This window comes from Heterocephalus glaber, unplaced genomic scaffold, assembly GCF_053883595.1.
Source record: "Heterocephalus glaber isolate CG9 unplaced genomic scaffold, H.glaber_assembly_v1.0 deba00001472, whole genome shotgun sequence".
In the NCBI taxonomy this organism is placed as follows: Eukaryota; Metazoa; Chordata; class Mammalia; order Rodentia; family Bathyergidae; genus Heterocephalus; species Heterocephalus glaber.
Window position 1 is genome coordinate 82,754,188 of NW_028258315.1, and position 27,879 is coordinate 82,782,066.

General features: G+C 34.7%; 1 protein-coding gene across 2 annotated transcripts in view; it reads right to left on the reverse strand.

Moving 5' to 3' along the window:
- The window catches only part of Kcnh8 (potassium voltage-gated channel subfamily H member 8), a 347,961-nt gene that overhangs the window by 96,491 nt on the left and 223,591 nt on the right, over positions 1-27,879 (reverse strand). For both annotated transcript variants that reach the window (XM_004864270.3, XM_087182236.1), the window contains exons 6-7: positions 19,633-19,790; positions 15,352-15,559 (exon numbers count right to left, since the gene is read on the reverse strand). In XM_004864270.3, the coding sequence (XP_004864327.1) occupies positions 15,352-15,559; positions 19,633-19,790 (366 nt within the window). The remainder of the gene's footprint in view (positions 1-15,351; positions 15,560-19,632; positions 19,791-27,879) is intronic.

The window sequence follows — 27,879 nt, forward strand, 5'->3', positions numbered from 1 at the left end:
AATGAGGATCACAATCCCTGAAAGCCCAGCAAAATGAATCCATCGGACATGACAAGAAATTGAACACAAAGGGGGAGAATCCAACAAAAAGAAAAAGTCATGACAAGGATATGTCAATACATATCAGTTCTAACCATCAATGTTAATGGTCTCAATTCACCAATCAAAAGAAATAGACAGTGCTTCCACTGTCTGCCTCACAAGTACAAGGTCTTGAGTTTGATCCCTGCTCCCCTCCCCCCACCAAAAAAGAAATAGACTGGCAGAATGGGTCAAGAAGCAAGATCCAACAATATGCTGCATACAAGAAACACACTTAATTCAAAAAGAAACTCATAGACTGAAAGTTAAAGGGTAGAAAACAATACTCTATGCAACAGGAAACCCCCCTGCAAAAAAAGCAGGGGGAGCTATCCTCTTTAGAAATCAAGTGGATCTCACAACATTGATTAAGAGAGACAAAGAAGGACACTACATCCTTGTAAAGGGAACAATCCAAGGGGGAAGAGATGACAATCATAAATATATATGCAACAAACACGAGTGCACCCAACTATATAAAACAAATACTAACAGATATGAAAAATCAAATAAGGACTAATACAATAGTAGTAGGGGACCTCAATTCCCCACTGCCACAAATAGATCAACTGGACAAAAAAGGAGCAATCAAATACTAGAACTCAATCAAACTCTTGAAGAAATGAACTTAACAGATGTTTAGAGAGTGTTCCACCCCACAAAAATCAGAATACACATTCTTTTCAGGTACACATGATTCATTCCCTAAAATACACTCATACTCACACATAGAACATGTTTAAGTAACTGCAAGGAAACTGAAGTTATCCCCTATATATTATCAAACTATAGTGTGATGAAATTGGAGATCAATAACAAAAGAAACCACAAGAATTTCATAAACAGAAATTGAACAACACACTTCTGAATAACCAATGGTTCACAAAGGAATTTAAAGAAATGAGGCAGTTCCTACAATTGAATGACAATGCCAATACAGCATATCGGAATTTATGGGACACAATGAAAGCAGTCTTATGAGGGAAATTCATAGCAGTGAATACTCATACTAGGAAAACAGAACGAGCTCAGTTAAACAAACTGATACTGAACTTCAAGTTTCTAGAAAAGAAGAGCATGAAAAACCCAAAGCTCATGGAAGGGAGGAAATTATAAAGATCAGCAGAAATCAATGCAATGCAGACTAAGAGAATGATACAAAAAAATCAATGAAGCAAACAGTTGGTTCTTTGAAAAAATAAACAAAATTAACAAACCCTTAGCCAACCTTATCAAAAAAAGGAAAGAAAAAGCCCAAATCCATGCAATTAAACATGAAAAGGATGAAATTACAATGGACCCAGCAGAAATCTAGAGTCATCAATACCTACTTCGAGAACCTATAGGCCAATAAGATGGAAAACACAGAAGACATGGACAGATTCCTAGATACGTATGAATTACCAAAGTTGAATGAAGAAGACCAAAAATTCTGAACAACCCAATATCAACCAATGAAATTGAAAATGTAATTAAAAACTTATCAACTAAGAAAAGCCCAGGTCCTGATGTCTTCACTGCTGAATTCTACAAGACATTTGGAGAGGAACTGCTGCCACTACTGTTTAAACTTTTCAATGAAATTGAAAGGGAAGCAATGCACCTGAATTCATTCCTGGAAGCAACCATCACCTTGATTCCCAAAGCAGAGAAAGACCCAACCGAAAAAGGGAATTACAGGCCAATCTCACTAATGAACACAGGTGCAAAAATTCTTAATAAGATACTGGCAAATAGAATGCAGATCATCAAGAAGATCATACACTCTGACCAAGTGAGATTCAACCCAGGGATGCAGGGATAGTTCAACATACACAAATCAATCAATGTAATACACTATATCAATAGAGCCAAGGACGAAAACCATATGATCATCTCAATAGATGCACAAAATGCATTTGACAAAATCCAACATGTATTTATGATAAAACCCTACAAAAAATTGGAATAGATGGTCTCTACCTCAATCTGATAAAAGCCATCAATGAAAAACCAATAGCCAATATCATACTAAATGGTCAAAAACTGAAATCCTTCACACTAAAATCAGGAACAAGACAAGGATGTCCACTGTCAGCACTCTTGTTCAGTATAGTTCTGGAAATATTAGCCACGGCAATTAGACAAGAGGAAGAAATCAAGGGAATAAAGATAGGTAATGAAGAAGTCAAATTGGCATTATTTAGAGATGACATGATACTGTGTATAGAAGACCCCAAGAACTCCACCAAAGTCAAGTAGCTGGATACAAGGTCAACACACAAAAATCAATAGCTTTCCTCTACATGAATAACAGACTCGCTGAGAGAGAAATAGGGCAAATAATTCCTTTTACAATAGCATCCAAAAAACTGAAATACCTAGGAATAAACCTAATGAAAGAAATCAAAGACCTCTTCTCTGAAAACTATAGCACTCTGAAAAGAGAGACTGAAGATGATATCAGAAAATTGAAAGACATCCCTTGCTCCTGGGTAAGAAGAATCAACATAGAGAAAATGGCCATACTTCCAAAACTGCTGTAGAAATTCAATGCAACCCCAATTGAAATCCCAGCAGCATACTTCACAGACCTTGAGAAAAAAAATCCAAAAATTCATTTGGAACAAGAAGAGACCCAGAAGAGCAAAAACAATTCTAGGTAACAGAGACATGGCAGGGGGTATCACAACCACCAATTTGAAACTATACTTCAAAGCTACTGTGATTAAAACAGCATGGTACTGGCCAAAAAACAGACCTGAGGACCAGTAGAACAGATTAGAAGATGCAGAAACAACTCCAGACACACTCAGCCACCTCATCTTCGACAAAGAAGCCAAACACCCTCACTGGAGGAAAGATAACCTATTTAATAAGCAGTGTTAGAAAAATTGGGCCTCAACTTGCCAAAGATGAAAACTAGACCTATATCTCTCACTATGTTCTAGACTAAAATCAAAATGGATTAAAGATCTAAACATTAAAACAGGAACACTGAACTAGTTGGAATAGAGCTTAGGTACAGCTCTTGAAGTCACTGGTGTAGGAAGATTTTATGAACAAAATCTCAGTTGCCCATGAATTAGCAGAAACAATCAAAAAGTGGGATCTCTTGTTATCAAAAAGCTTCTGCACAGGAAGAGAAACCACAATGTGAAGAGACAACCCACAATATGGGAAAAAATCTTCACCTGCTGTTCCTCAGACAAAGGTTTACTATCTAGAATATATAAAGAATTTGAAAAAATCAGACCTCCCAAATTTAAAGACCAAATCCAAATATGGGCATCTGAAATGAACAGACATTTCTCAGACAAAGAAGTAGAAATAGCAAATAAACATATGAAAAATGTTCAACATCATTGGTCATTTGAGAGATGCAAATGAAAACCACTGAGATTCCACCTCACCCCAGAAAGAATGGCTGCTATCATGAAATCAACCAATAACAAATGTTGGCAGGGCTGTGGGGAAAGAGGAACCCTGCTCCACTGCTGGTGGGAGTGTAGACTGCTGCAAACACTGTGGAAATCAGTATGGAGATACCTCAGAGAACTAAGACTGGAAGTTCCATTTGACCCAGCTATTCCCCTGCTGGGTATCTTCCCCAAAGAATTAAAAGAATCATTCCACAGTGATATATGTGCGCCCATGTTCATAGCAGCATAGTTTGTAATAGCTAAAACTTGGAAACAGCCCAAATGCCCATCAACTGGAGACTGGACAAAGAAAATGTGGGTTTTTTTTTTTTTAATGAAATGGAGTTTTACTCAGCCATAAAAAGGAGAAATTAGAGACATTCACAGCTAAATGGATGCACATTGAGGTGATACTCAAGTGAAATAAATAGGATACACATGTATAAATACCAAATAGTTTCTCTAGTGTGAGAAACTGAATGTGTAAATAAGGACTAAAAGGTATAATAGATAATGTGAAATAGGAAGCAAAGGGGCAAAGGGGAAGGGGAAGTGGAAGCAGGAGGGGTAGGGGAAAGGAAAGAAGGGAATGGAATTAATATGAGAAAATGAAAAAAATGGTAACAAAATCTGTAAATAGGGAGGGATGGAGGGGTTGAAGGGAGGGCAGGGGAGGGGGGAAAAGATAAGAACCAAGAGAGAGATTATGTAAAGGTGCAGATTTCCTATGATGAATGTCATCATATTGTATACCTAAAATGTACCAATAAAATTAATTTAAAAAAGAAAAAAGAAAAAAAAAACAATGAAAAAAATCCTGGGGATGTTGCTTAAATTGTCTAGCATGTGTGAGGCCCTATGTTCAACACCCAGTACACTAAAAAGAAAGAAAAGAAATTTCAGAATGAGGTAGAGGTAATTCTTATTGTCTGTTTCTGAAGATGGCATTTGAGATGAGCCTCAAAAGGAGAGTGTTGTGTTGGAAGAGCATGCATTAAAAAGCATTTTAGGGCAGAGATTCAGTGTGAATGCATGAAATGTAGTGTGAATGTATGAAAGTAGGAAATCTCACTATTTATTTAAAGAATTGTTACTGGATGTGTTAATGGTGGAAAATTAATGAATAGCTGGGACTACAAAATAAAATGTCTAGTAGAGAATGAATCAAGGACATATGTAGGTGAAAGAGGCCGAGTATTTCACCTAGAGGTTGATGAGCTTAAATTCTGGAAGAAGTGAGGAGTGCAGATCCCCTGGAGGGAACTCGGCAAGGCCCTACTCTAGCATCAATGTACATCAAGCCACATGTCATCTTCCCAGAGAATCTGGAAGTCAGAATACTATGGCAAAGCTCTGTTATGTAAGCATTGGCAAATAATTCAGAAATTGAAAAGGATAGTGTAATCACCAAAGTATTAACATTTGTGTAGGTCACCAGTTTACTGTCTCAGAGAAAAAGTGAATAAAAGAAGGTTAATACCAAAATGATGGATTAGGGTCCTAGCTATGATTTGCAATATTACCTTCGTGACATCAGAGACAGAAGAGGTGTGACTTAATGGATTAATACAGTACTTTAGGAATTTTTATCTAAACTCAAGAAACAGAAACACAGAAAATGCTTTTCTTCACAATATTTTCCAATTGTTTCATCCAGCTGTACATTCTCATGAAAAGAAAGAAGTTCAGGTGCTGTTTTTAGGTAATTGGTCTCACACATTACTCTTGCACTAATGAAAAATTTTCCTCTGTTATTCTAATTGTGTGAATGTTTTTATAAAAGAGTTTTGCATTTATAAAGAATTTCCACTAAAATACTTTCCCCATGTGAGATTTTAACAAACATGAACATAACTCATAGCTACATGATAGGAAATAAAAGATAATTAAATATTTGATCTAAACTAATTAGACATCTGGCACGAAATATTCAATACCTCTTTTCTCATTTTTTGCCATGTGTATATGTGTGGGTGTTTGCTTTGTATTTAGGATTTTTTCCAACCAGCCACTGACAGAAGAAATAATTAAAATATGTTTCATAGTCTCCAACCCTAAAAAGCTGTTGCCAAAATCTCCTTGCTAATACATCCTTTTTTGGACACAAGCCTTTTTTTGGTTCTTTTTGTTTGTTTGTCTGTTTTTTTCATTGAGCGTAGTCAGAAAAGACAGACATAAAACTCAATTTTAATTCCTCAGAAACTCAAAACCCAGCATCCTATTCACTATAAAAAAAGATTTAAAAGGACCTCTCTTCAAAAAGTGGTGGATTCACATCCTGATGGATTTGTCTATACCTTTGTCCTCTATGCTACATTCAAGTGGACAGGTAGAAATTAGATACCAGAAGATCCATTTAATTGGATTGTTAATGACCAAAGTAAAGGTTAATGCACACCTACCTTTATGTAGCTTTTGATATCCACATTAATGTTTTATTTTGAAGATATTCAAAAATTAACCTTTGGCTTGATAGTCCTCTGTGAAACTATGTTTGTTCTCATACAACAAAATGAGCAAGATGTGTTCTAAATTCAGACTTCAAAGCCTAATCTTTCTATTTACTGTATGTGTACATTTATGTGTACCTACTGCTCTAGGGTACAGTTTACAAAATAGAAACAAAGTTAGCAACTTTACCAGGTTGTTATGAGGATTAAATAATGCAAAATGATTAGTAAATCCTCAATGCACATTGATTGCTACTGCAGGCTTGCTACTGATATTGTTATCGTTCAGATGGTAGTATTTTATTAAGTGACTACAAAAGCTGATTTTGTTCATATGAAACTCTTTGTAACTTTGTGTTGAAAGCAGTACTCAGACTGCCTACAGTCTGTACAGAAAACCTAGTATTGGTGGTCAGTGATTACAGGCTTATTTTTAGCATTTTTCCAGCCTGAAATGCAATTCTGTCAAGGTGTATTTGGTATGGCTTCTTTGAGTGTGACGCACAGAAGGAAGGTGGTATATCTAATTTTATCATCTGCCCATAAAATTATGTTTTAGTGCTAGCTAATCCATTAATTTTTAAAATATCCTGGTTTTGGCTTATTGGTTGCAAAACTGTTCTGTGGCTTAAACGGTGTATTTTGGGATATGCGGTGACTTTTTGTGACCCACGGGGTGGGTAATGCAGGAAATGGTTTTAGAGAGTCAATTAGCACATGATTCATATCAACAGTGGGTCATCAGTGAAGTTACATGATCCCAGCTTCCAACAGAGCATTTTAAGTCTTTCATACAAAACTGTTTGTGCGCACCAATACAAATATATCTGCCAAAATCCAGAATATAATACCATGGTACATTAGGAATCAGAAGAATTTGAGGTACTTAAGTAAATGAATAATCTAGTGTTCTTTGGTTTGAGTATCTGTGATTTCTGTTTTAACTACATATCATGGTCATAATAACTTTGTGTGCAGAAGGAACACAATGAGAAAGAGAGAGAGAGAGAGAGAGAGAAAGGAAGAGAGATAACAGTGACTCATTGCCATAGAAAGTTATGGAATTGGCAAAAACTGACTTTCTTTTAAATTGGTGAAATAAATACTTTTCATTCTTTAGAAAGGAAATATTCCATCTCTGGGTGGCAAGATTAGTGAAATTACTTTATTGAAATCTCTGTTTCTGTGAGTTACTCATTACTTTAAGACTACCAATTTGATAAAAATGTTTATCTGATCAAACACTGAATTGATTTTGATTGTGCCATTTTGAAGCTTCTATTTTAACCCTGATATTTCCATTGTGAGATTAGTAATGCAACCATTCACAATAGAGTGATAGCACATTTCTGGCTCTTATCTAGAAGGTACATTTAGCATTTTGTTAAGCTAATCTAATTTTTGGTTCAGGTATCTATGCAGAGGTTTTTTTTTTTACATATTATCTTTAGTTTTTTAGTTTATCATTTATTAAGATAAGTTATTTTATATGTAAACTTTACACTGAAGATTTCATTAATCAATTTTTAAAATCCCACATTAGATATAGTGCATTTTCTTTTGTGACATTTCTACAAAATTGAATTTTTTTGGTTTAAGTTTTAAAAAATAATTTTGTCAAGGAATTTTTATTTTTCCATCAATTTTTGATCAATAATAAATTTTCTCTATACAGTTTAACCCGTTTTATTTTTTTATCAATCATTTCTACTGAGTCTAATTTTTCCTTAACCAGGGTTTGTGATCTTCAATTTCTTAAAGAATATATAATTTCAACCGATGCTTTTAGGGTTTTTTTGACCTGATCTGTCTGTTCAACTCTATTTGTCTCATTTCTACCAATCATGTTTGTTAATTGGACAAAATAATTAAAATATGTGTTTATTTCTCAAAGCAAAGAAATTTTGAAAAGAGAAAATGCTTGAAACAAAAAACAAAAAACATGAGATAGTACAAATGGTATCTGGGTGGAAACAGTGGTCCATATGTCATTGCAGTAAAAATAGTGGACTCAAAATGTCCCCCTGAAGATTTTTCAGCACCTCAGTGGAATCAATTAGGAGGCATGTAGTTTTGCAAAGTAACAGTAATGCCTCAGAAATAGTCATCATTTCTTTGTCTCTGGCTACATTTACAAATCATTTTACTGCCCAAAGTTCCTGATCTGCATAAGTCTGTTTGCACTTATGTATATTACATGATAAAAACTGCCAACTCTTTTTCTCATTAAGAAAGCGAACTTATTTTTGAATAATATAGTTATTTGTGACAAAATGATAGAAAACTGCAGAAAATGTAAATTCAAAAAATAATATTTGAAATCATAACCATTCACTAAGAACCATATGAGAGGGCTCAAAAAATTATCTTCTCTCTTTTCAACAAACAAGGAGGCATGGCAGCTCCATGTTTCAGTGGAAGAAGCTGATGCTCAGAGCTAGGACAACTAAAGTTAAGTTGCTAAGTAGTGAGGGGGCTGCAGTCCAAGAAATTATACAAACCCAAGTTCTGTTCTATGTACAAAGCAAGAGGGTCTGTTCTGTGATCTTTAGGATTTTGATAGATATTATTTATCAGTCCACAAATACATATTAACTATGTAGATATTTAATAAAATAGATATTTTTCTCACAGCAGTAGTGAAGAAGAGTATAGGTTAGTAAGGGAAAAACTGATTAGTATTTATAAAGGATATAATTATCTTTCTGGGGAGAAATGTATTACTAGGTATAAATGATATGACTATCTTTTTGAGCTATAAGAAGTTAGAATTTTTAAAACATATCATGTATTTATTTAAGGTTTTTATAAAGACATTATTTAAAAGTCACTAGATTTTCTTACACAGTTATACTGGACCAAGATTAAAAGGAAATTGATTCTATTCACAGAAGAACAAAAATATATACTTAGAAATAAACTTAATAAAAAACATATGCAACCTGTGTGTATGAAACTATATACTTATCAGTTATACAAAATAATATATCAAATAACTGGAGATTAAATACCTTTGTCTTGGGTGCTAAACATATCTAAATATTATAAAAGAATTTTTCCAATTTGATTTCTAAAAGTAATTCCAACCAAAATGCTGTTTTTATTTATAAGGCTGTGATTATTTTTCTAATACTGATTTTAAATAGGCTAAAATGGTACCCATTGTACTTGCTGTGCCGAACTTTAAACAGCATAATAATTAAAAGTTGCAAGTATTGGTGTAATAGTCTTCAATGGAAGAAAAATGAACTCCTATGGTAACAGTCACAAGTCACAATTAAGTATGATTAAAATACCATAATTAATTAGTGTGACTAAATAGTTTATTTGATAAATGATAGTGGGATAATGGGTAGACATTTGGAAAATTAATTAACTAATTATATTACATCCAAATTAGATCAGACCACTCCCCTGACTAATAAAAAACTTTATTCTCCTCTAATTTGAATATTTATATTACCTTTTGGGCTCCCTTTAAATTAGCTATTTCTTGTGTGACATGTCTTTAAATTGGAACTCACTTAAAAGTAGAAGCACATGGTACTCTCTGAACCCAATGCATATTACTGTCCATGACTTCAGCAGCCAAATTGAGGAAAACCACTAAGGTAGAAGTGAAAGGATTCTTTAGGAGAAGTATAGATAGCTAATGATAGTCAGCAAAGTATTACTCAGAAAAAGACTCTAGAGAAAGTACTCAAAGGAGACTTACTTGCAATGTCTAAGTCCAGGGCAGGAGCCAAGATATTTAAGAACCAAGAGTATTCCTTGAGGGCTAAAAGACCAAAATGAGACAAGGAAGCAGCTCCTTGGAAGGATACTGGGTCCAAGAAGAGCTGTAAACACTGCCAATCCTAATTTCTCTTTAGGTAGAAGACAAAAGTATAACTGAACAATTCTGTGAGCCAATAAGCACAGAAAAAGGGAGTAAGATAGAGATTGAAAGTGGACTGAAATGATTAGCTCTCTCTCGTATCCCTGGTAAAATTAAAGTCCTATGATACTGAAACCATTCTTTTCATCAGTGCTACTTACTAGATAGTAAGAAACAGAAAAATACATTAACAATAGCCCAATTCACTGCAATATCACACAAATCCCAAGACACAAGGGAGAAATAGGGCCTCTCAAATCTACATTTTGAAATGTTATAGGAGGCATAAATGAAAGATAGTATAAGGATTTTAATAAAAATATATACTAGGTACTTTACAAAATCCTGGTGACTGTACCTTTTTAGAGGATAACAATTAGTCTCAGTTATAAAGTATTAGCTACTCAAAGTCTTTTAGCCTCAGGAAGATGATATTGTGGTTCTGGTTTTTACTTCTATTATCAAAGTTTATTTGTCTAACTTGTTTGTTTTGGTGTGTTGGTCAGTTTTCCTATTGCTGGGAGAAAATACCCAACACCTACAATTAAAAAGAGGAGAGTTCTGGTGTGGCTTGTGTTTTCAGTCAGGAGCAGCTGGCTCCAGGGCAGACACATTCTGGTGGAAGGAAATGATGGAGCAAAGCTGCTTAGCTCATGGTGGCTGGGGAGTAGAGCACAGGGGAGAGTACCAGAGAGATGCACCATCTGAAGTCACTCCTGCAGTGACCTCCCTCTACCTAGGTCCTACCTTCAACAGCATCTGCAGCTCTGATTAGCATAACATTCCTGTAATCCAGTCACTTGTCCAGAAGTCTCTTAATCAAGTTAACAATTAAAATTAGCGCCATATTTGGTTTAGAAAGTACTAGTGTGAGTGGTCTCAAAGCTATGTTTTCTTATAAGCACTTTGAAATTTCAAATTACATTTCAAATCGAGGACTTAGACTCAGCGAATACTTAATATTTACACCTGTAGTCAATATCCATAGCCTTATTAATTTATAATTATTTTCACAATAAAATTGTAAATAGATTGATTTATGAATTTTCAATGTTTTCTTCCTTGATTGGGATAATAGCGGATAATAGCTAAAGATTTTCTTTAGCAATACCATAAAAATAATGCCAAAATATAATTGTCCTATATAGATCATATGTAATTATACATTATAATCTTTCTATATCACATTATATTTAATATCAATTTAAATTAACAAATAAAACAAGTAATAAACAATTCAGTAGAAACAGAATACTTGGTTTTGGTTTCCGTAAGTTCATTGTTTATACTTTGTGGCAGTTCAGCTATAAACAAATAATGCCTATGTTGTTCTTTAAATTAGTATAAATGATGACATACTATAAAGAGTTTTAGAAACAGTATAACTTACTTCCAAACACTGATATCAGAACTTCTTCCTCTTACTTCAAATGGAATGACCTACTGAAAGCTACGGAGGCCTGATTTGTGGGTCACCTGTTCATTCCTGCACTCACTCACTTTAATAGCTGTATGGTGGATGGGCTATGTGCACTATGACCAACACCATGGGGAGAACACAAAGACAGGAGTTTGGCAGAGTGGAGTAGCTATATACATGCCCTTCTGTCTTCCGAGAGAGGGAGCAACATTTTTTAATGCACACATATATTCATATATACATGCAATTGTATGGTATTAAGTATAATAACATCATAACTCTGTAACACTTTTAAGTTTGCAAATTTTCATATGCATTATCTTATTTAAGCTTATCAGTGACTTTAGGCATTTTTATTACCTCCATTTTATAGATGAGAATAATCTCTTCTTACTATAGATTTTTCTGAGATTATACTTGTGATACCCTATATTTCAAAAATATTAGAATATTTTTAGTAACTTTTCCTAAAATGTATTATTAACACCCAAATGTTAATATGTTAACAGAATGGTAATAAAATGTACAAAAAAGGAAATGTTATGAGGCAAAATAAATTCATGCAGCTTTTGGGTTAAATAAAGTTTAATCAGTTTCTTCTGATCTCTGGGAGCTCACTGTTTGTGAATATACTTCATCAGTCCTTAAATACAAGGGTGGGATGTGCAATGTCTCAAAGGTAGGTGACACTAGAACCCTTGTGATTTGGAATACTTGGTACGATGTATGAACACATTTGGAAGCTCTGTTGCAAAGACTTTGTGGGAATAAATATTTCTCCCTCCTCAACCAATCAGAGCAACCTGAAATCATATGAACTCTTTGTCTGCTATTGATACCCAGAAATTCCCTTTCAAAGGATTGAGAACATAATGGAATTAAAAGATAATTTCTATGCTCCTCACTGTCTATGATCAAATAATTTTTAAACACAGATCAGACTGCAGAGATAGTTCAACTTTATAATGGATACTCATCTGTACTTTATTGCACCAAACTCAAAATACGAAGAAAATTCTAGTTTTAATCATAAACCATTTGCTCCTTATAGCATACATATAAAATCTTGTTCTTATAACATGGAAATGTTTTCTCCTTTCTAGAAGCCTATAAAAACTGATAGCACTTGATTTTAATTTTCCAGAACTAACAGTAACATAGTTTCTGGTGATGCCATTTGAAAGGCTTTATTGTGTTGTTTTAGCATTGAGGTTAATTACTTTCCGTGGACCTCTTTGGTCCATTAGGAATAAATGATGTCCAAATAAATTGGCTGATATGCTAGCAGTTGCAAAAGGATAGGACAGAGAAAAAGAAAAAGAAGCACTGAATTGTTGCTGGTTGGGACTGTTTAGTTACTGGGAACACAACTTTTCCCAAATTCCCAAGACTTTCTAAAACCTTGCTATTCAAAGTGTGGAGAAGGGGACTGGGCACCTCAGTATCACACAAGAGCTTATTAAATAGGAAGGCTCTCAGCTCTCCTAGGACTTACTGAATTAGACTCAGTATTGTATAGAAATATGCAAGTGACTCTGGTGCACATTAAAGTTCAAGACTTTTTTTTTTTTTATAAAAAGTTAATTCCAGGGTCCTTCACTAGTGTCTATTTTAGTGGCTGGAAATCCTCATTTTAGCCCCATCCTTTTTAATTTCATATATTCCCAAGAATCTGAAACTATAGGTGAGAATTATCTCACAAAATTTTATAATAATTTACATAAAATCTTCAAAGTAGATTAGTAAGTTCTTCTGGAAGAAAATTTGATTCAGCTATTAAAACATTAATTTGATTCAGCTTACAGCATCACAAATCTGGTCACTGTTTTCCTTACATGAGGCTTATAGATGCTAAGCAGTTAATAACCAGAGGTCTACACATGAATCAGTTTTTATAATGTTTTATCTAATAAAGATCAGGAGATTTAGGATTAATTTTTTCCAATGGCAATGGAAATTTCAAAGCAATGTCTAACTTTATTCTTTTTTTCTCATAGATTGTTTCGAGGGTTCACTTCTACAGATACTCTTATGTGTCTACAGTGGATAAGCTCACTCCAAACAATTAAAAGATAACAGAGCTCATCCCTGTTACAAAATAAGCTCTAACTTATTAACTGCCTCACCCCAGCAACCTCCTGCCACTGCCCCACACCATTGCTGTCTCTAAAGGGTGGCCTTCCAGCTCCCAATCTTCTGTTCATTACACACAACCAGAACAGTGGCACTAGGGAAGTGGTAAGCCAGAAGTTCAGGCTGTTGGTTCCTTTTTTCTTGTTAAATAAATACCTCTGTATGTTTGTGGGAAGAAGACAACAGCTAAATTGTACATCAGAGGCAGGACTGACATGGTGGAAATGACAAAAACCTTTCTTCATGTAACTAAATTTGAGAACGTGAATAAGCTGAATTTCCTCAACTGGAGACTCACAGACTAGACAAGCTTTACAAATTAATATATATGTATAGGTCTGGGGCCTGAAGGAAATTAGGTCACATCTCAAAAGGAATCAGGTGCTGACCATAGTCAGAATTTTAATATGGATTCAAAACAAGGGGCAGAAATGACCCAGCTAGAGAATATGTGATGAAGTCAAATGTTTTAATCAAAGCACAGTTAAGACCTGGAGATCTCTCTCTCCCTCTCTCTCTCTCTCCCTCTCTCTCTCCCTCTCTCTCTCTCCCTCTCTCTCCCTCTCTCCCTCCCCCCTCCCTCTCCCCCCTTCCTTTCTCCCTCTCCCTTCTTCTTCCCTCCCTCCCTCCCTCCTTCTCCTTTCCTCTGCCTCACTCTCTCTCACTGGATTTCACTCTGCAGTTTATTTATCCCTTTTCTTGTCTTCTGAGAAGTGAGACCCACAGCAAAGCATAAAAAATGGTTTGATAAGAAAGATAAGGAAAGCAAGCACTCTGAAAAGAAAATTATCAAACATATCAATTGCTTTGTGTAGTTCATAAATAAAGTAGAAAAGTGTAGAGGCATTTTTAAAAAAACTGGATAGGCGATTCAGTTTCCTGATCCTTTTTCCCTAAGATCTCCAGGGACGCCTTTGGGGGCTTTGTGTACGTCCTATGGTGAAAGAGCGGCACTTAGGAGAGCCAGCATGGGGATATTCCACATGAATTCTGTCACAGAGTGCTGGTAGGGAAAGTTGTGGCATTTCTGTCTCTCAGGACTCTCCTGTGGCTTTATTCCTGTGCAAAGGTCTGCGTTTCTTTCAAAAGTTCGAGATTGATTTTTGGTGCAGATGATGAGTGAGGGATTTTTCTAGCCAACTAAGAAATAGATTCTTTTGATTAAATGTCAGATTAAAATAAAAAAACCTTACATAGGGTACTATGGCAATTCTCTAAATAAAGTTATGACTGTGCGAAGAAAGGAGATATTTTAGGATGAAGATTATGCCTTGAGAAATTTGTTTTCTGTTAATTTGTGGTGGTTAACATGAGTTTTAAAAAGCATTCTTGTGCATAATATTCCAGATTCATTTATGTAGAATTATGTAACACTTAAAAAAATCTCTCTTAAACTTTTACAGATTATGGGGAAAAAATTTTACAGATAATATTTGTAAATATCTTGTCCTCTCTGGCATGATAGATTCTTAAACAGTGCTAAATGTGAAGAGAGTGCCATTATTATTGGTCTCTTGCTCTCTTTTTTCTTAAGGGAAGAGAGGAAGGGATTTTTTTCTACCAACACACCAAGTATAAGGGATTATTTTCTTATGATTTGAAATAGTGTACACCAGTTGCCCAGTGATTTACTGCTACTAGCTCTGCATTGAGACATGTCAAAATAAGATCATATGCTATTTATGTGAATGGCTCTACAGCCTAGCTGGTCATTTTGAATAGTTTAGATATTTATCAAGCTACCTTAAGCTGAAAGTTTAACTTTCTAATTTTTTAAAAAATACGAAGTTGTTCTAGAAAACCCTTTGAAAGAAATCATTAGTATCATGGAGCAAGAGGAGGGAGGGAGGGAGGGAGGGAGAGAGAGAGAGAGAGAAATTGGAAGTCAGAAGAAATATATTTATAGATTCATCTTTCACCTCCTCCAGATCCTAGACAACCTTCCCTTTCAGTTTAAAAATGCAAAATGTGACAAACGTAAGCCCTTACCAACTTCCCACTTGAGAAGGCTGTTGTCTTCCCTCTCCATTTTTCCAATGACATACCAGATGCACGCCATCCAGTGTGCCAGGAGCGCAAACATGGACATGAGCAGAGTCAGGACGATTGTGCTATGCTGGGAATAACGGTCCAGCTTCTGCAGAAGACGCAAAAGGCGCAGCAGCCGTACAGTTTTCAGGAGATGCACCAGAGACACCTGTGGTTGGCGACAGCAGCACAAGTTTGTACATGAGTTAAATTCATACCACTAATGTATTTTAACTTACAGCCTTTCCGAACCATTTTGAAATAGCAGAGTCATGATTTTACCCCCAAGGTTGCCTTTATGAATGTTTCTTTGTTGTTTTACTATATCAAGAGGTGATAGGGTAAAGGAAGGTAAGGTAAAGGCAAGGTAAGGAGGAGAATTAAATTTATTTGAGTAAAGTCTCACCGTATTTAATTAAGATTTATATCTTTTTCTCTGCTTGACTGATTAAAAACAGTTTCATAGACAAGTGGAATGGAAGAAGGGAGGGAAGCAGAAAGGAAGGAAGGTGTAAGGGCAGGAAACAGGAGGTGGTATATGATTGAAATGCATTATACACATTGACGTTCCCTACAAAACATGTGGAACTCATGGGGAGCATGATTGAGGGGGGAGATAGGGAGAATGATTAAAGTGTGTTATGTGTGTGTGAAAATCTGCCACAATGAAACCCTTTAATCTGTATAACCAAAATGCACGAAGAAAAAAATATGGGAAAAAAGAAATGCTGTCTTAACAGAAATATTTACCTTAAACTTTGTGTGAACATTAAATAAGTTTTTGTTGTGTCAGGCCTCGAAATGTGAGGTTATTTGTTATTGTAAAACCTGTCATGATTAATACACTTTGCTAGAAAAATTTAAAAATTAAAAATAGAATGAAGGAGTCTAAAAAAATTAATGTCATACACTCTGATACACATCTGAAACATACGGTGTCAAGTTTGAACATCGACATTTTCACCCCATTATACAAATTTCTTTCAACCCTACTTCCCCTTCCCTATGTGAGGGATTTGCTTCATAAGAATAACTTACATAGATTAAATTAACTTGTTAATTAATTATGTTCCTTCTTACATTATCAGTGGGCAGAGAAAACATTTGCCTCAAATATACCTTCTGAGCTTTCACTCAAAAAGGTGCTTTAAAAAACCAAAATCAAATGGAACAGAACTTTAAAAAAATACAAAGTCCTACCTTTTCATGCACTAAGAGGTATACTTACATTGAAGTGGTTCTTTTCCTGACTTTAGAGTCCAATTGAAAAATATGTATGGTTGGTGTCTACCAGTTTGATCACTATCACTATTTAATGAGTGGTGCACTTAACACACACTCTTTTCACACTCTCAAAGAGCCTCAAAGAACATTCAAAAGTGGAAAACACAAAATATTAACGTGAAAATACAAAATATAAATGTGAAAATAGAGTTTGACAAAATTCTTGACCTTATCTAAATTCTTAGGGGTGATTATAAGTAAAGAGGAAGAGGGTGGTTTGTAGGACATAATTAATTAGTCTTCCCTCTATGGCACATAATCATAAACAAAGTTAGTTTGCCTTCTTTTGTAGCTCAAGTCAGTTGACTTCTAATCCTTTCCTTCATTAGTGATCTTACTTTATCTCTAAGAAAAACATACCTAGAACAATGCCTGAAGTATGGTAGATGTTCAATAAATCCTGATTAGATGACTGAACAGATCATTAAATTAAGATATAAAATATCTCAACCTCAATATAAAAATAGGTATTCAATAAAATTGTGCTCAATCCTAATCTTGTGAATTATTTTATACTCATCTACTACAAAACCTCGGGAACTTGAGGCATTTTTACTTGTGGAACTTGCCAGTCATCTGTTCTTTTAATTTCTTTTGTTATTCTGCTTTGTTGAGTTTTACTTTCTTCTCCTTAGCAGCCAAGTTCTTACCTATCATTCTTCAAGCTAGTGGTAAGACAGATGGTCACATGCTAAAATTCTGCAATCCTATGTTGTTAGAGGAATTACCGGGGATGGAGTTTATTTGATATGTTGATGAACTTGATAAATATGGCTAGTTCTGTAGGTGAGAAGTCCTGAATGAAGGAAGACTATTGAATACATGATATTGATGCAGTCTCTTCATATTCTGTCCAGAAAAGGAATGTCCAAGGGAAGAATGTAGAGCTACCCTTTTGTGCAAAAAGAAAATCATGTGCAAATACCAGGAACATGAACTTGTACATTCAGGATGAGCCAGCCCTTATTATTTTGTAAAAAAATGATACTTGCTCCTATCAGAATCAATGGCTTTTTGCTATAAATATGAATTTTGTCTTGATGAATGGCAGAAAGAGTCATATTTGATCTAAATGTGAATATGTAGTCTGAAAAAAGAGGATTCTTATTAATAATGTTATCTCTTATAATGCCTTTCATAATGACATACAAATTAGGTTTCTATAAATAAATGTGTGAATTGTAGTTAAAACAATTGCCATGAGCAATTATGGGCAGAACAAAAGCTAAAGCACATAATATATTTTTTGGTGGCTGAATACATCTTTATTGTCATCTGTGGAGACACACTAACTGGACACTTTTTATATATGGAGGACAAACACATTTATTTGTTTCTTTTTCTAAATCTGCAGTGTAACAACAAAATAACATAACATAAGTTATTCTTGAGAAGGATATACAACACTTGTAACAAATTTTTCTGTTCAAACAGAATATTTCATAACACTAAATTATTTGAGGATGACAAATTTATGTGCTGATTTTTAAAATGATGATATGCTCAGTCCCTTGAAAAGCAGAAAAATAATCATGAAAAGAGAGATTTTCTCCTTCCTTTTTTTTTCTTTCTTATTATATGCAGGATTTCCCCCAGTAGCTTTTCATGGAGTTGCATTGCAAACCTTTTAATGATATTGACACTTTCAACCTCCCAACTTAAAATGATTACTATTATACGGGCAACTAACAAGTGTACTGGTCAGGACCACAGTTGTATATTTATGTTAAAGTCAATAATGACTATATTTGAAGCATTGATCACTGTTTAATTTTGGAAGCCAACCCTTTACATTCTTAATGTGATTTCTATGAGAGGTTGCCAATTGACTAGAAATTTGTTTAATTGGAACTAATTTTAAGTAAATTTTTATAGGTCGAAGTTGTTTATACTAGCAGAAAATTGCATTAGTGATCAAAGATGACTTCTCATTTATAAGGAAGCACTTTAAGAATATCAATTGTTAAATAGTAAAAATAGTTACTAGTATTAGTGGGCATTTTTTTTTCCTGTGAAGATTCACATAAAGAAGAGGCTCAAGGGAGAAAGAGGGGAAGGTACAATTCATAATTCAAACTCCAGAGAACTCTCAAGAGTTTTGTTGGTTAATGAATCCTTTAGGTTTCTGCCTCACCCAAAATTTAAGAAAGATTTCTAAGAAATGACTAAATTCTCTTAATTTCAGCAATCCTCCTTGACTCGATTGGTCTTCAGTTGATTTTGTCAGTAGATAATGAAATACTCAAGAGGTAGGGAGTTAAAGATCATAAAACAAGGAAAAACAATCTACCAATTCTCCAACAAATTTTTGAGGCAAATATTGTATTTCTTTATGTAATAAAAAGAGGAATACAAAATGTATAATTGAGATTGTGAAATAGGTAGAAAAGGTCTAAAGGAATAGGGGAAATGGGAGGGATAGGGGAAAGGAAAGAAGGGAAAAGAAAAAATAGGAGAAAAGGAAAAAAATGGAAACAAATTATTTGTAACTAGGGAAGGGAGGAGGTGGTGAAGGGAGGGCTGGGGAATGGGGAAAAAATAAGAACCAAAATACATCATGTAAAGGTACAAGATTCCAATGATGAATGTAACTATATAGTATACCTAAAATGTACCAATAAATTAACTTAATTAAAAAAAAAAGAATGCAGGTCCCCAAAGATAATTTCCTTATCCAAAGGTTTACTTAGTGTATCACTATTTATGCTAAATTCAAACTCTTTGTATATAAATGTTCTAAGTATATAAATAAGTGGAAACAGGTAATGCAGATTTCAAAAGAAAGTTACATACTTAAAGTGGAGTAATGGGCTTGTATATTATTGGGCACCTTGTATCTTCGTTAAAAAGGGGACAAAATCCAGGAAGCACAAACTGCTATGAACTTGGAACATATGAAAAGTAAACAGGAGTAAAAACCAAGCTTAAAGCTCCCATGGAAGGGAAATCTTTACTCACCACTGTGACGTTGAAAGCATACAGGAGATCAAATGGCAGGGCAGCAATTAAATCAATGATGAACCAAGTTGTGACATAGTGGATGCAAATGGATCTTGCTTCAAAAATAACTTGGCCAGATTTGCTGACGTAAGTTGTTCGGAAATTTAAAATAATATCTGCTTGGGGAAAATAAGATTGACGGGGGAAAAGGAAGAGAGGGAAACAAAATAAAAGGAAGAAATAACACAGAGGAGGGAAGAAAGAAGGAAGGAAGGAAAGAAGAAAGGAAAGAAAACAGAAAGACAAGAAGGAAAGGAAGAAAACAATCATAAAATTAAGCAAAATTAGATAAACAGAAATCTGTTAGCCTATTTCAGATTGTTGCTATTCAAAATACTCTTGAGAGATCTAGTTCAGAATGGTGAAGAAAATAATATTTTCTGAGTATTTAATATGGTTCACATTTGGGATTATGTATTGAGATAATTAAAATAAATAAGTATAAAAATAATAGTCAAAAATATATGCTCACTCTATATAGACATCGTTCTAAGAGCTTAACATGGTTATTGCACTTACTCTGAAAACATTTCTTAGAGTAGGCAGTATTACTCCCATGTTAAATAGGCAAAAGTGAAGTTCCAGGGAGGAAAAAATCTCAACCAAATGATATTGCCAACAGTGGCAGAGATTATTTTGAACGTGGATTGAATTTGTGCAATACTACTTAATTCTATGAATAAAAGTTTTACTAATCTCTGTGAAGACATGGATTTCATCTGCCTCGAATGCATGTCTATTAACAAAATACCAGGAGTTTCTTATTTGGGTTTATAGGTTAAATCTTCCTTTAAAAATATTTTTATGGGATAATTTTCTACCTTTCCCTACAACATTATTTTATTATGTATTTATTGAGCTTTTCACAATACATGAAGTCCTCATGAGTGCTGCTCCAATAACAAAGTCACAGCCAAGTGATTCATGGGAAACTCACTCCTGTTGCTTAGGAATAAACAACTCTGAGACTGACACCTTACATTCTGGGTTAAATATCATTAAGTATTTTCCTTGATTTGTCCTAAGCAGACCACAGGAAATTTCAGGATTGGTACATACATAAAAGGGTAGGAACTGTTGAGAATTTTCTAGACTGGTGACTCTAACAGAAGTTGTCTAGGGAACTACACTTTTGGAAAGTGCCTTGGTTCAGTTACTCAAGGATCAAAGAAAATAAATGTCTTGGTCAATGAGAGCAGGAATTCAAGGAGTTGTGAATTCAATGCTAGGTTTTGAGGTATATAATTATCAGATGAATTGGAATACTCTTCACAGCTAATTATTTATTTACCTTTATTATTCATTTATTTACTTACTTATTTATTGAGACAGGGTCTCATATGTAGTTCAGGCCAGCCTTGGAGTCACTATGTAGCCCAGGCTAGCCTTGAACTCTTGGGGATTCTCATGCCTCAGCCTCCCAAGTGCTGGGATTATAGCCATGCACCACCACGCCCAGCTTTACAGCTAATTTAAACCATTAAAAATGAGAATAGTGCTGTATGAGGTAAAGAACTTGTTGTTGTTATGATCATAATGATAGTGATAAGAGTAATTTATGATAATTCTCATTTTACATTTACATGTTTCATTTCATATTTACAGACAGGAAAATTCTAAGATAACCTCCAGTGATTCTTGCTCTCAAATGACCTTTCTCTCACCCTCAAATGATCTGTTTCTCTTGTTAGGGTAGAATGTGCAGATATATCAATCTATGATTAGGTTACATTTTTTGGCAAAAAGGAGAGCATCCTGGGTGACCTAATCAGGTAAATCCTCTGAAATATAGGATTTTTATTCAGCTGGTGACAAGGGACTGGAAATCAGTGAGAAGAACTTGACTGTCATGTCAAAGAGAGTCCCACGTGGCAAGGAACAACAGGCGGACTTTCCTTACTGAGAGGAACCAGAAACTGACATCCAGTAGGAAAATGTGGACCTCAGTCCTATAACCACGAAGAGATGAAGTCTTCCGACAGCTACGTGGGGCTCAGACAGAAATCTGAGGTCAAGAACAAAATTCCACTCAGCTGATGCCTTGATTTCAGCCTTTTGAATCCATGAGGAAAGAATTCAGCTAAGACATACCTGCTTTTTCTGCCCTATAGAAAGTGACTTAATAAATAGGCATTGTTATAAACAGGTATATTTGTGGTGATTTGCTGTGCAGCACGAAAAAAAAGAATGCATTTGTTTTCTCACTTTGAACTGTTAACACACATATTCTTAACATGAGCCCAGCATTATTCTAACTCTTTGTAATTGTAGTCTCATTGATTCTTTATAATAATACCAAGAGGTAAGCATGTCATTACACACTTTTACAGATGAGGAAACGGAGGCATGGAAGGATCAAGTGACCTGCCCAGGGCCATTTAGATGATGATCCTGAAACACAGCATTAAATTCTTCAAGCTAGTGAAATATTCAACTCCTGAGCTCCAACTCAGTGCTTTGGGTTTTGTTTCTTTACAGTGACTAGCCATGGTACAGGTCTGGAAGAAAGTTCTGAGTGACCCCCAAAGAAAGCTATAATTGGTCTAGTCCATTGTAAATGAACTAACATTTAAAATTGGCATTACCAAAGGTCACATTTTTGCCAAAATTTAAAAAAACCCAGATATTTCCATTGTTAATATTGAAAATTTGAAAGGATGAAGCTAATAGATAAGGCATTTATTGACATAAGATGAAAACAATTCTGGGTGATTTCCACTACAGGGTAAAAATGCTGTTCTGGCAAAGGACCAATGCACCATTGATGTGGCCACGGGAGGGAGGAAGTAGAGTGGGAAATGTCATCCGTTTCTCAGTGTGGAACTTTTCATTCCTTCTCTTTGATTTTCAAGGCTCATGTGTGTCTGCTCTGGCCCAGCAATTTAACACATTAGGCCGAGATTTTTGAAATACAGAAGACATTTCAATGTCAATGTTTCCAGAAGGAAGCTCAGGTGAGGAATTTCAGGCCTCATTTTCTTAGTGAGAAATCTAGAACTGTTTCTCAAGGCTACTAGTGATGCTTGGTTTTCACAACACAGGCTGAGGTTAAGTGTACCAGTTCATTATGACAGTGAAGGGATAATACCGCTGGATAAGAGGAGTAACTTTCAACATTCTATAGTAGAGTAGGATGACTATGACTGACAGCAATTAATTGTACAAAATAGCTAATATGATTTGAATGTTCCCAGCACAAAGAAATGATGAATTTTTGATGTGATAGATATGCCAATTATTCTAATCTGAACATTACATTTTATATATGTATTGCGATGTCACAGTGTATGCCATAAATATGTGTAAGAATGTGTCCATTAAAAGTACAAAAATGTTAAAATTAATTATAATTAATATATATTTAATTTTAAAAATTAAAAGTAAAAAAAAATGTTTTTTTTTTTTAAATTGAAGAGGCCAATTTCTTGTCTACTTACTGACTGATCACCAGGTCTACCACAAATTTTGCAGAAAATCCACTGCCATAATCCAGATACCTGGAGCACTCTCATGAAAGGGAGAATGACTAAAGTGAATGATATTTGATTGATAGATACAGCAAACATTTTTAAAGCTATGTGATTAATTATGTCATTGACTAAGAAGAAAATAGAGGATTGATTTCTGAATACAATAGGTATTCAGAATGTAACAGAATGTAAATTAAGAAAGCTTTTTGAAAAACCATTTGTTATTCAATTGAGTTAATTGGATGAGATATGTTAATTTTAGGTTTAAAAATAAGTAATTATAAGACTTTTATACACAAGTAGTAAAAGAATAAAATATTTAAAAAATATATATATTCAGATCTATTTTTGAAACATCTAAGTACTTTGTTTATTTTCAAGGGAAAAATCCAGATGCACAACATATTCTAAGATTTCCAGGACTACAGCAAAATAGTTGTGCAGTGGTTTATCCAATGTTTGATATCATCTTTGGTTAACTGATTTAAAAATCAAACTACTTTTGTCATACACAGAAAAAAAGACATAATTCTGGAATATTTGCAAGACTTTTTAAAAACATTCTTCAGTTTTTGCAGTTCTTGTTTGGGTCGAAAACTATCAACCTCATTTTACCAAAGACACAGAAGATTTAAGTAGATTGAACTAAGTCATGCAGATAGCAATCAGTAGAGAGAGATAGGCTATCTTTTGAAGCTTTATCCCATTTTCTTCCCATTATCTAAGATTATTGCACTTCTGAATACATTTTAGAGTGAATAACAATAGATAGGTCAATGCCAGGAAATGTATTTCTGACTGTAGTGCTTAGATTAGTTCAGCATCAGCATCAGCACCACCCATGCAAAAGAATATTAAAACAGTGTCACAGAATTAAGTGTGGAGAAATGAACTTTCTTTCATTCTGGAAGCACAAGGACTCAGTTATGTTCAGCAACAACTGAGAATGCATTCTGTTCTCATCTGCTGAGGATATGGTGGTGCATGGGAACCAGGAGAACTCAGTGTTTGTAAATACTCCCTAACATGAAGGGGATAACACAAATTCTTCTCCAGAGGGAGGGAAACACACAATAAAATAAAATGGTGACAAGGAAGAAAAGTTTTCTAGATCTGGTGTCCCTCCTGAAAGAGCTGTAGGGGTAAAATCAAGCCTCATAAACACAGGTATCTTACTTCCCAGGAGAGTATTATATTTTTCACTAATTAAATCAATGACTTATTCAAATATTACAGTAAGTCTGAATTCTTCTCCAAGCTATCCATAACCCACCTGAAAAGCAACAGTATAGTTTCATTTTGAGACACCTAGAAGGCATAATGTTTTTTGATTTCACATTCATTTGGGAAAACTCATGAAAGTTTTGTGGAAAATACACATGGAAATATATTAATTAATACCCCAATTTTGTGCACAAACAATATGTGGGTTGTCCTATGGATTCCATTTATTATTATTATGTACAACTATTCATAAGTACTAGAAACACACACACATTTTGAGTCAGAAAATGTATTCCAAGTCCATAGCAAATACATGTGCATATATAAGCATGCTTGCATATGTGCAAATAAATCATGTGGTGCACAGTACAGTATCTTTTGTAATGAGTAAATAAAGCAGGGAAAAAGAGAATTACCATATGTACTCTATGTGGTTTGCAGCATTTCCAAAAACCTGATCATAATGACTCCATCAAAATGAAGCAGAACATAATTGAACTCTCTGATGATTCAGATGACAGTTAATTATTTCCTAAGATAATCAATTTGTCTTCTTGTCTTGCAGTTTTACATGGCACAATTAAAGACAAATGATAGATAGCAGTGCATGTACTGTTTTCATATTATTAAGCCCTCCAAAAATGCATGTTTCATTTCCCTCCTACACTAAATAGCTATGTACGTGGACTAAAAAGCAAGGAGGTTAAATACATTTTTTGTAGTTTGATTTTCTCAAGAACTATGTAATTAGAAAGTTAAAAAAAAGGAGGTTAAATTTGACATGGCATAAATTAGTAGATTTCTTTATTAGCTTGCATACCAGATGGGAAAGAATTTTAAAATCACATTGGCTTACTCGTTAAAAAGTAAATTAAAATATAATGGTGTGCATGAGAGCATATGCACTACATACAAATAATTAATAAATTCATTTAGCCATTTCTTTAAAAATTAATCGGTGTAGTCCAGTGTGGATAGAGGGATATTTAACTAAACCAGTTGCCAACTAATATTCTAAAGATACTCTGTCTTTTTTTGTTGCTTGTGAGGGATTTCTTTCAAACACAGCATACTTGGGCCAGAAGGTGTGAGAAGAAGGAATAGAGACCTGATTAATGAAGAGGTTTGAGGGTCTCACAATCTTAAGAATGGCTCCAATTGATTGGCAATATTACTGGATGAGATTTTCATATTTAACCCTTGCTTGTCTTGTCAGTACTTGTCCCTTTCGTTTACTCTAAAGTCAAAGGTTTATGGAAAAGAAACAGCAATAAATCTAGTAAGAAACAGCACTTAAGAAAAACAGCACTTTTGAAAAAAAGATGAGGCAAACAAAGGCAAACAGGTGGATTGAGAGCAGGGTGACTGATGATCATGTTGGCTTTTGTATCGTATCAATGGAGAAAATCCAATTATAGGTTTTGACCTTCAGCATTGACAATGTAGAGAGCCATATGGAAGGAAGGAAGGAAGGAAGGGAACCTAAGAGATCTTTATCCCAGTATCTCTGCTAATGCAAAAATCTTACCCAGGGCATCCTTTTAAAGGAGAGGGTCAACCAGTCATTGAATGCATCCACTAATGGCAAAGCCTCTGCTTTTTGAGAGTACCATATTAATTGGGCCTGCACATCAGTACGTTGTTCTTACTTTTCTTGAATCAGAGGAAATGCCTTCACCCTTAGAAGTCCCTGTCCTTGGTTCTAATCTTGTTCTCAGCAGCACAGAACACATCGACCTCTCCTAGGTAAAAGTCCTTTCTATAAATATTGACTTTTGGTCATCAAGCTAATCTCCCAGTAACCCAAACTGAGCACCTTTATTCTTTTCAGCTCTCCCTTCCTGATACAATTTCCTCTTCACAGTTCTGATACTATCATTTAGTTTGGTAGATGTCACAAGAAGGTCTCATGGAGGAAGGAATTTGGGCATCAGCACACTCCTGTGCACCCACCTCTTCTTTTCACTGTGGACTTTATTTCATTTTGCATAGTGAGCACCCTCATCAACTTTTATTTTGAAAAGAAATGTTCAGGTCTTTAACATAGTAAAGAATAGAAACAGTCCTGTAATTCACTATTGTCTGTGTTAGTTAGCTTTTTGTTGCTGTAACAAAATGCCTGAGAGAGTCAGTTTAAGGAGAAAATTTGTTTTGGCTCATGCGTTCAGTCGCCGTCCCTTGATCCTATTGCTTTTGGGCCTATAGTGAGACACACTGTCATGGCGGAAGGATGTGGTGGAATACAGCCGGTAATCTTACAGAAGCTAGCAAGGAGAGAGAGAGAGAAAGGAGGATACAGCTGGGGCATAACATGTCCTTCAAGAACAAGCTGCCAGTGACACACTTCCTCCAACTAGGTCTCACCTCCTAGAGTTTTCATCATCTCCCAATGTCCCACTAAGTTGTAAACCCATCTATAAATTTTGCCAGTGATGAGGCCAGATCCCTCATGATCCAATAACTTCTCAACAGCTTCACCTCTGAACACTGCTGCCCGGTGGAACCAAGCCTTCAACAGATGAGCTTTTGGGAGTCATTCCATATCCAAACCATGGCACTGTTTTCTTAGAAGTCAGGTAATTGGAATTAAGCTTACCATCCCAGATGTTTGTCCCGTGTGGGACATTAGCAGTGTTTTCAGAGTTCTTATTACTCCACAGCATTCCCAACCCTTGATGTTATTAGGCTTTTTTAAAAAAACCAGTTTTGCCAATTAGGTGGAAATACAGTTTTTTAATAACGCATTTAGAATTGATTTTAATATTTTTCATAATGTGGTCTTAATAATTTGTTAATGGGATTAAAATAACCTATTATTATTATCTACTAAAGTGAACTTTTGCGAATTTAAAGTCCCAAGAGTTGGTTTTCACACATATTGCCCCCAGTAAAATGCTCATGTTCTCAAATAATTAAAGAATAAGTATTCTTTTCAGGTTTTCAACATATTTAAGTACCATATAAATGCTGCTATTGAGGGCTTGATTTTCATTTTTCTTCTTTTTTTTGGTCATGTACTGAGGCCTGGGCACTCAAAGATTAAAAAAAAGCCTTTATATAGGAACCATAGGCTCTCGTATTTTTATTGCAATGTCATTCCACCTTCAGATGTATAAGGCCCACCTATGAAATTTATTGGTGGGTTACGTGAGGGAGTGCCACTCCCAATAGATCTTTATTGAAATTCTCTACTTACTATCTCTAATTATTTCTATTATACTAACCCTATACATTGCTTTTATTTTATATCAGTACACCGTATCAAAAGATTTTCACATAACATGCACATTGGGATGCAAGAACACTACCTTCTTTTGATTGTCTATAAATTATTCACTTTTTCTGGATGTATAAACCCAAAATTAGATATTGAGCTTTAGAATTATTGGGTCATTTTAATAAAAGTAAGATTAAACATACACCTACTGAAAATCCTGATTGAAGCCTATTCTTACCTAATTACAGAAAATCTTGACATGTTTATTCAGTTTGTAAGTATAGATATCAGGTG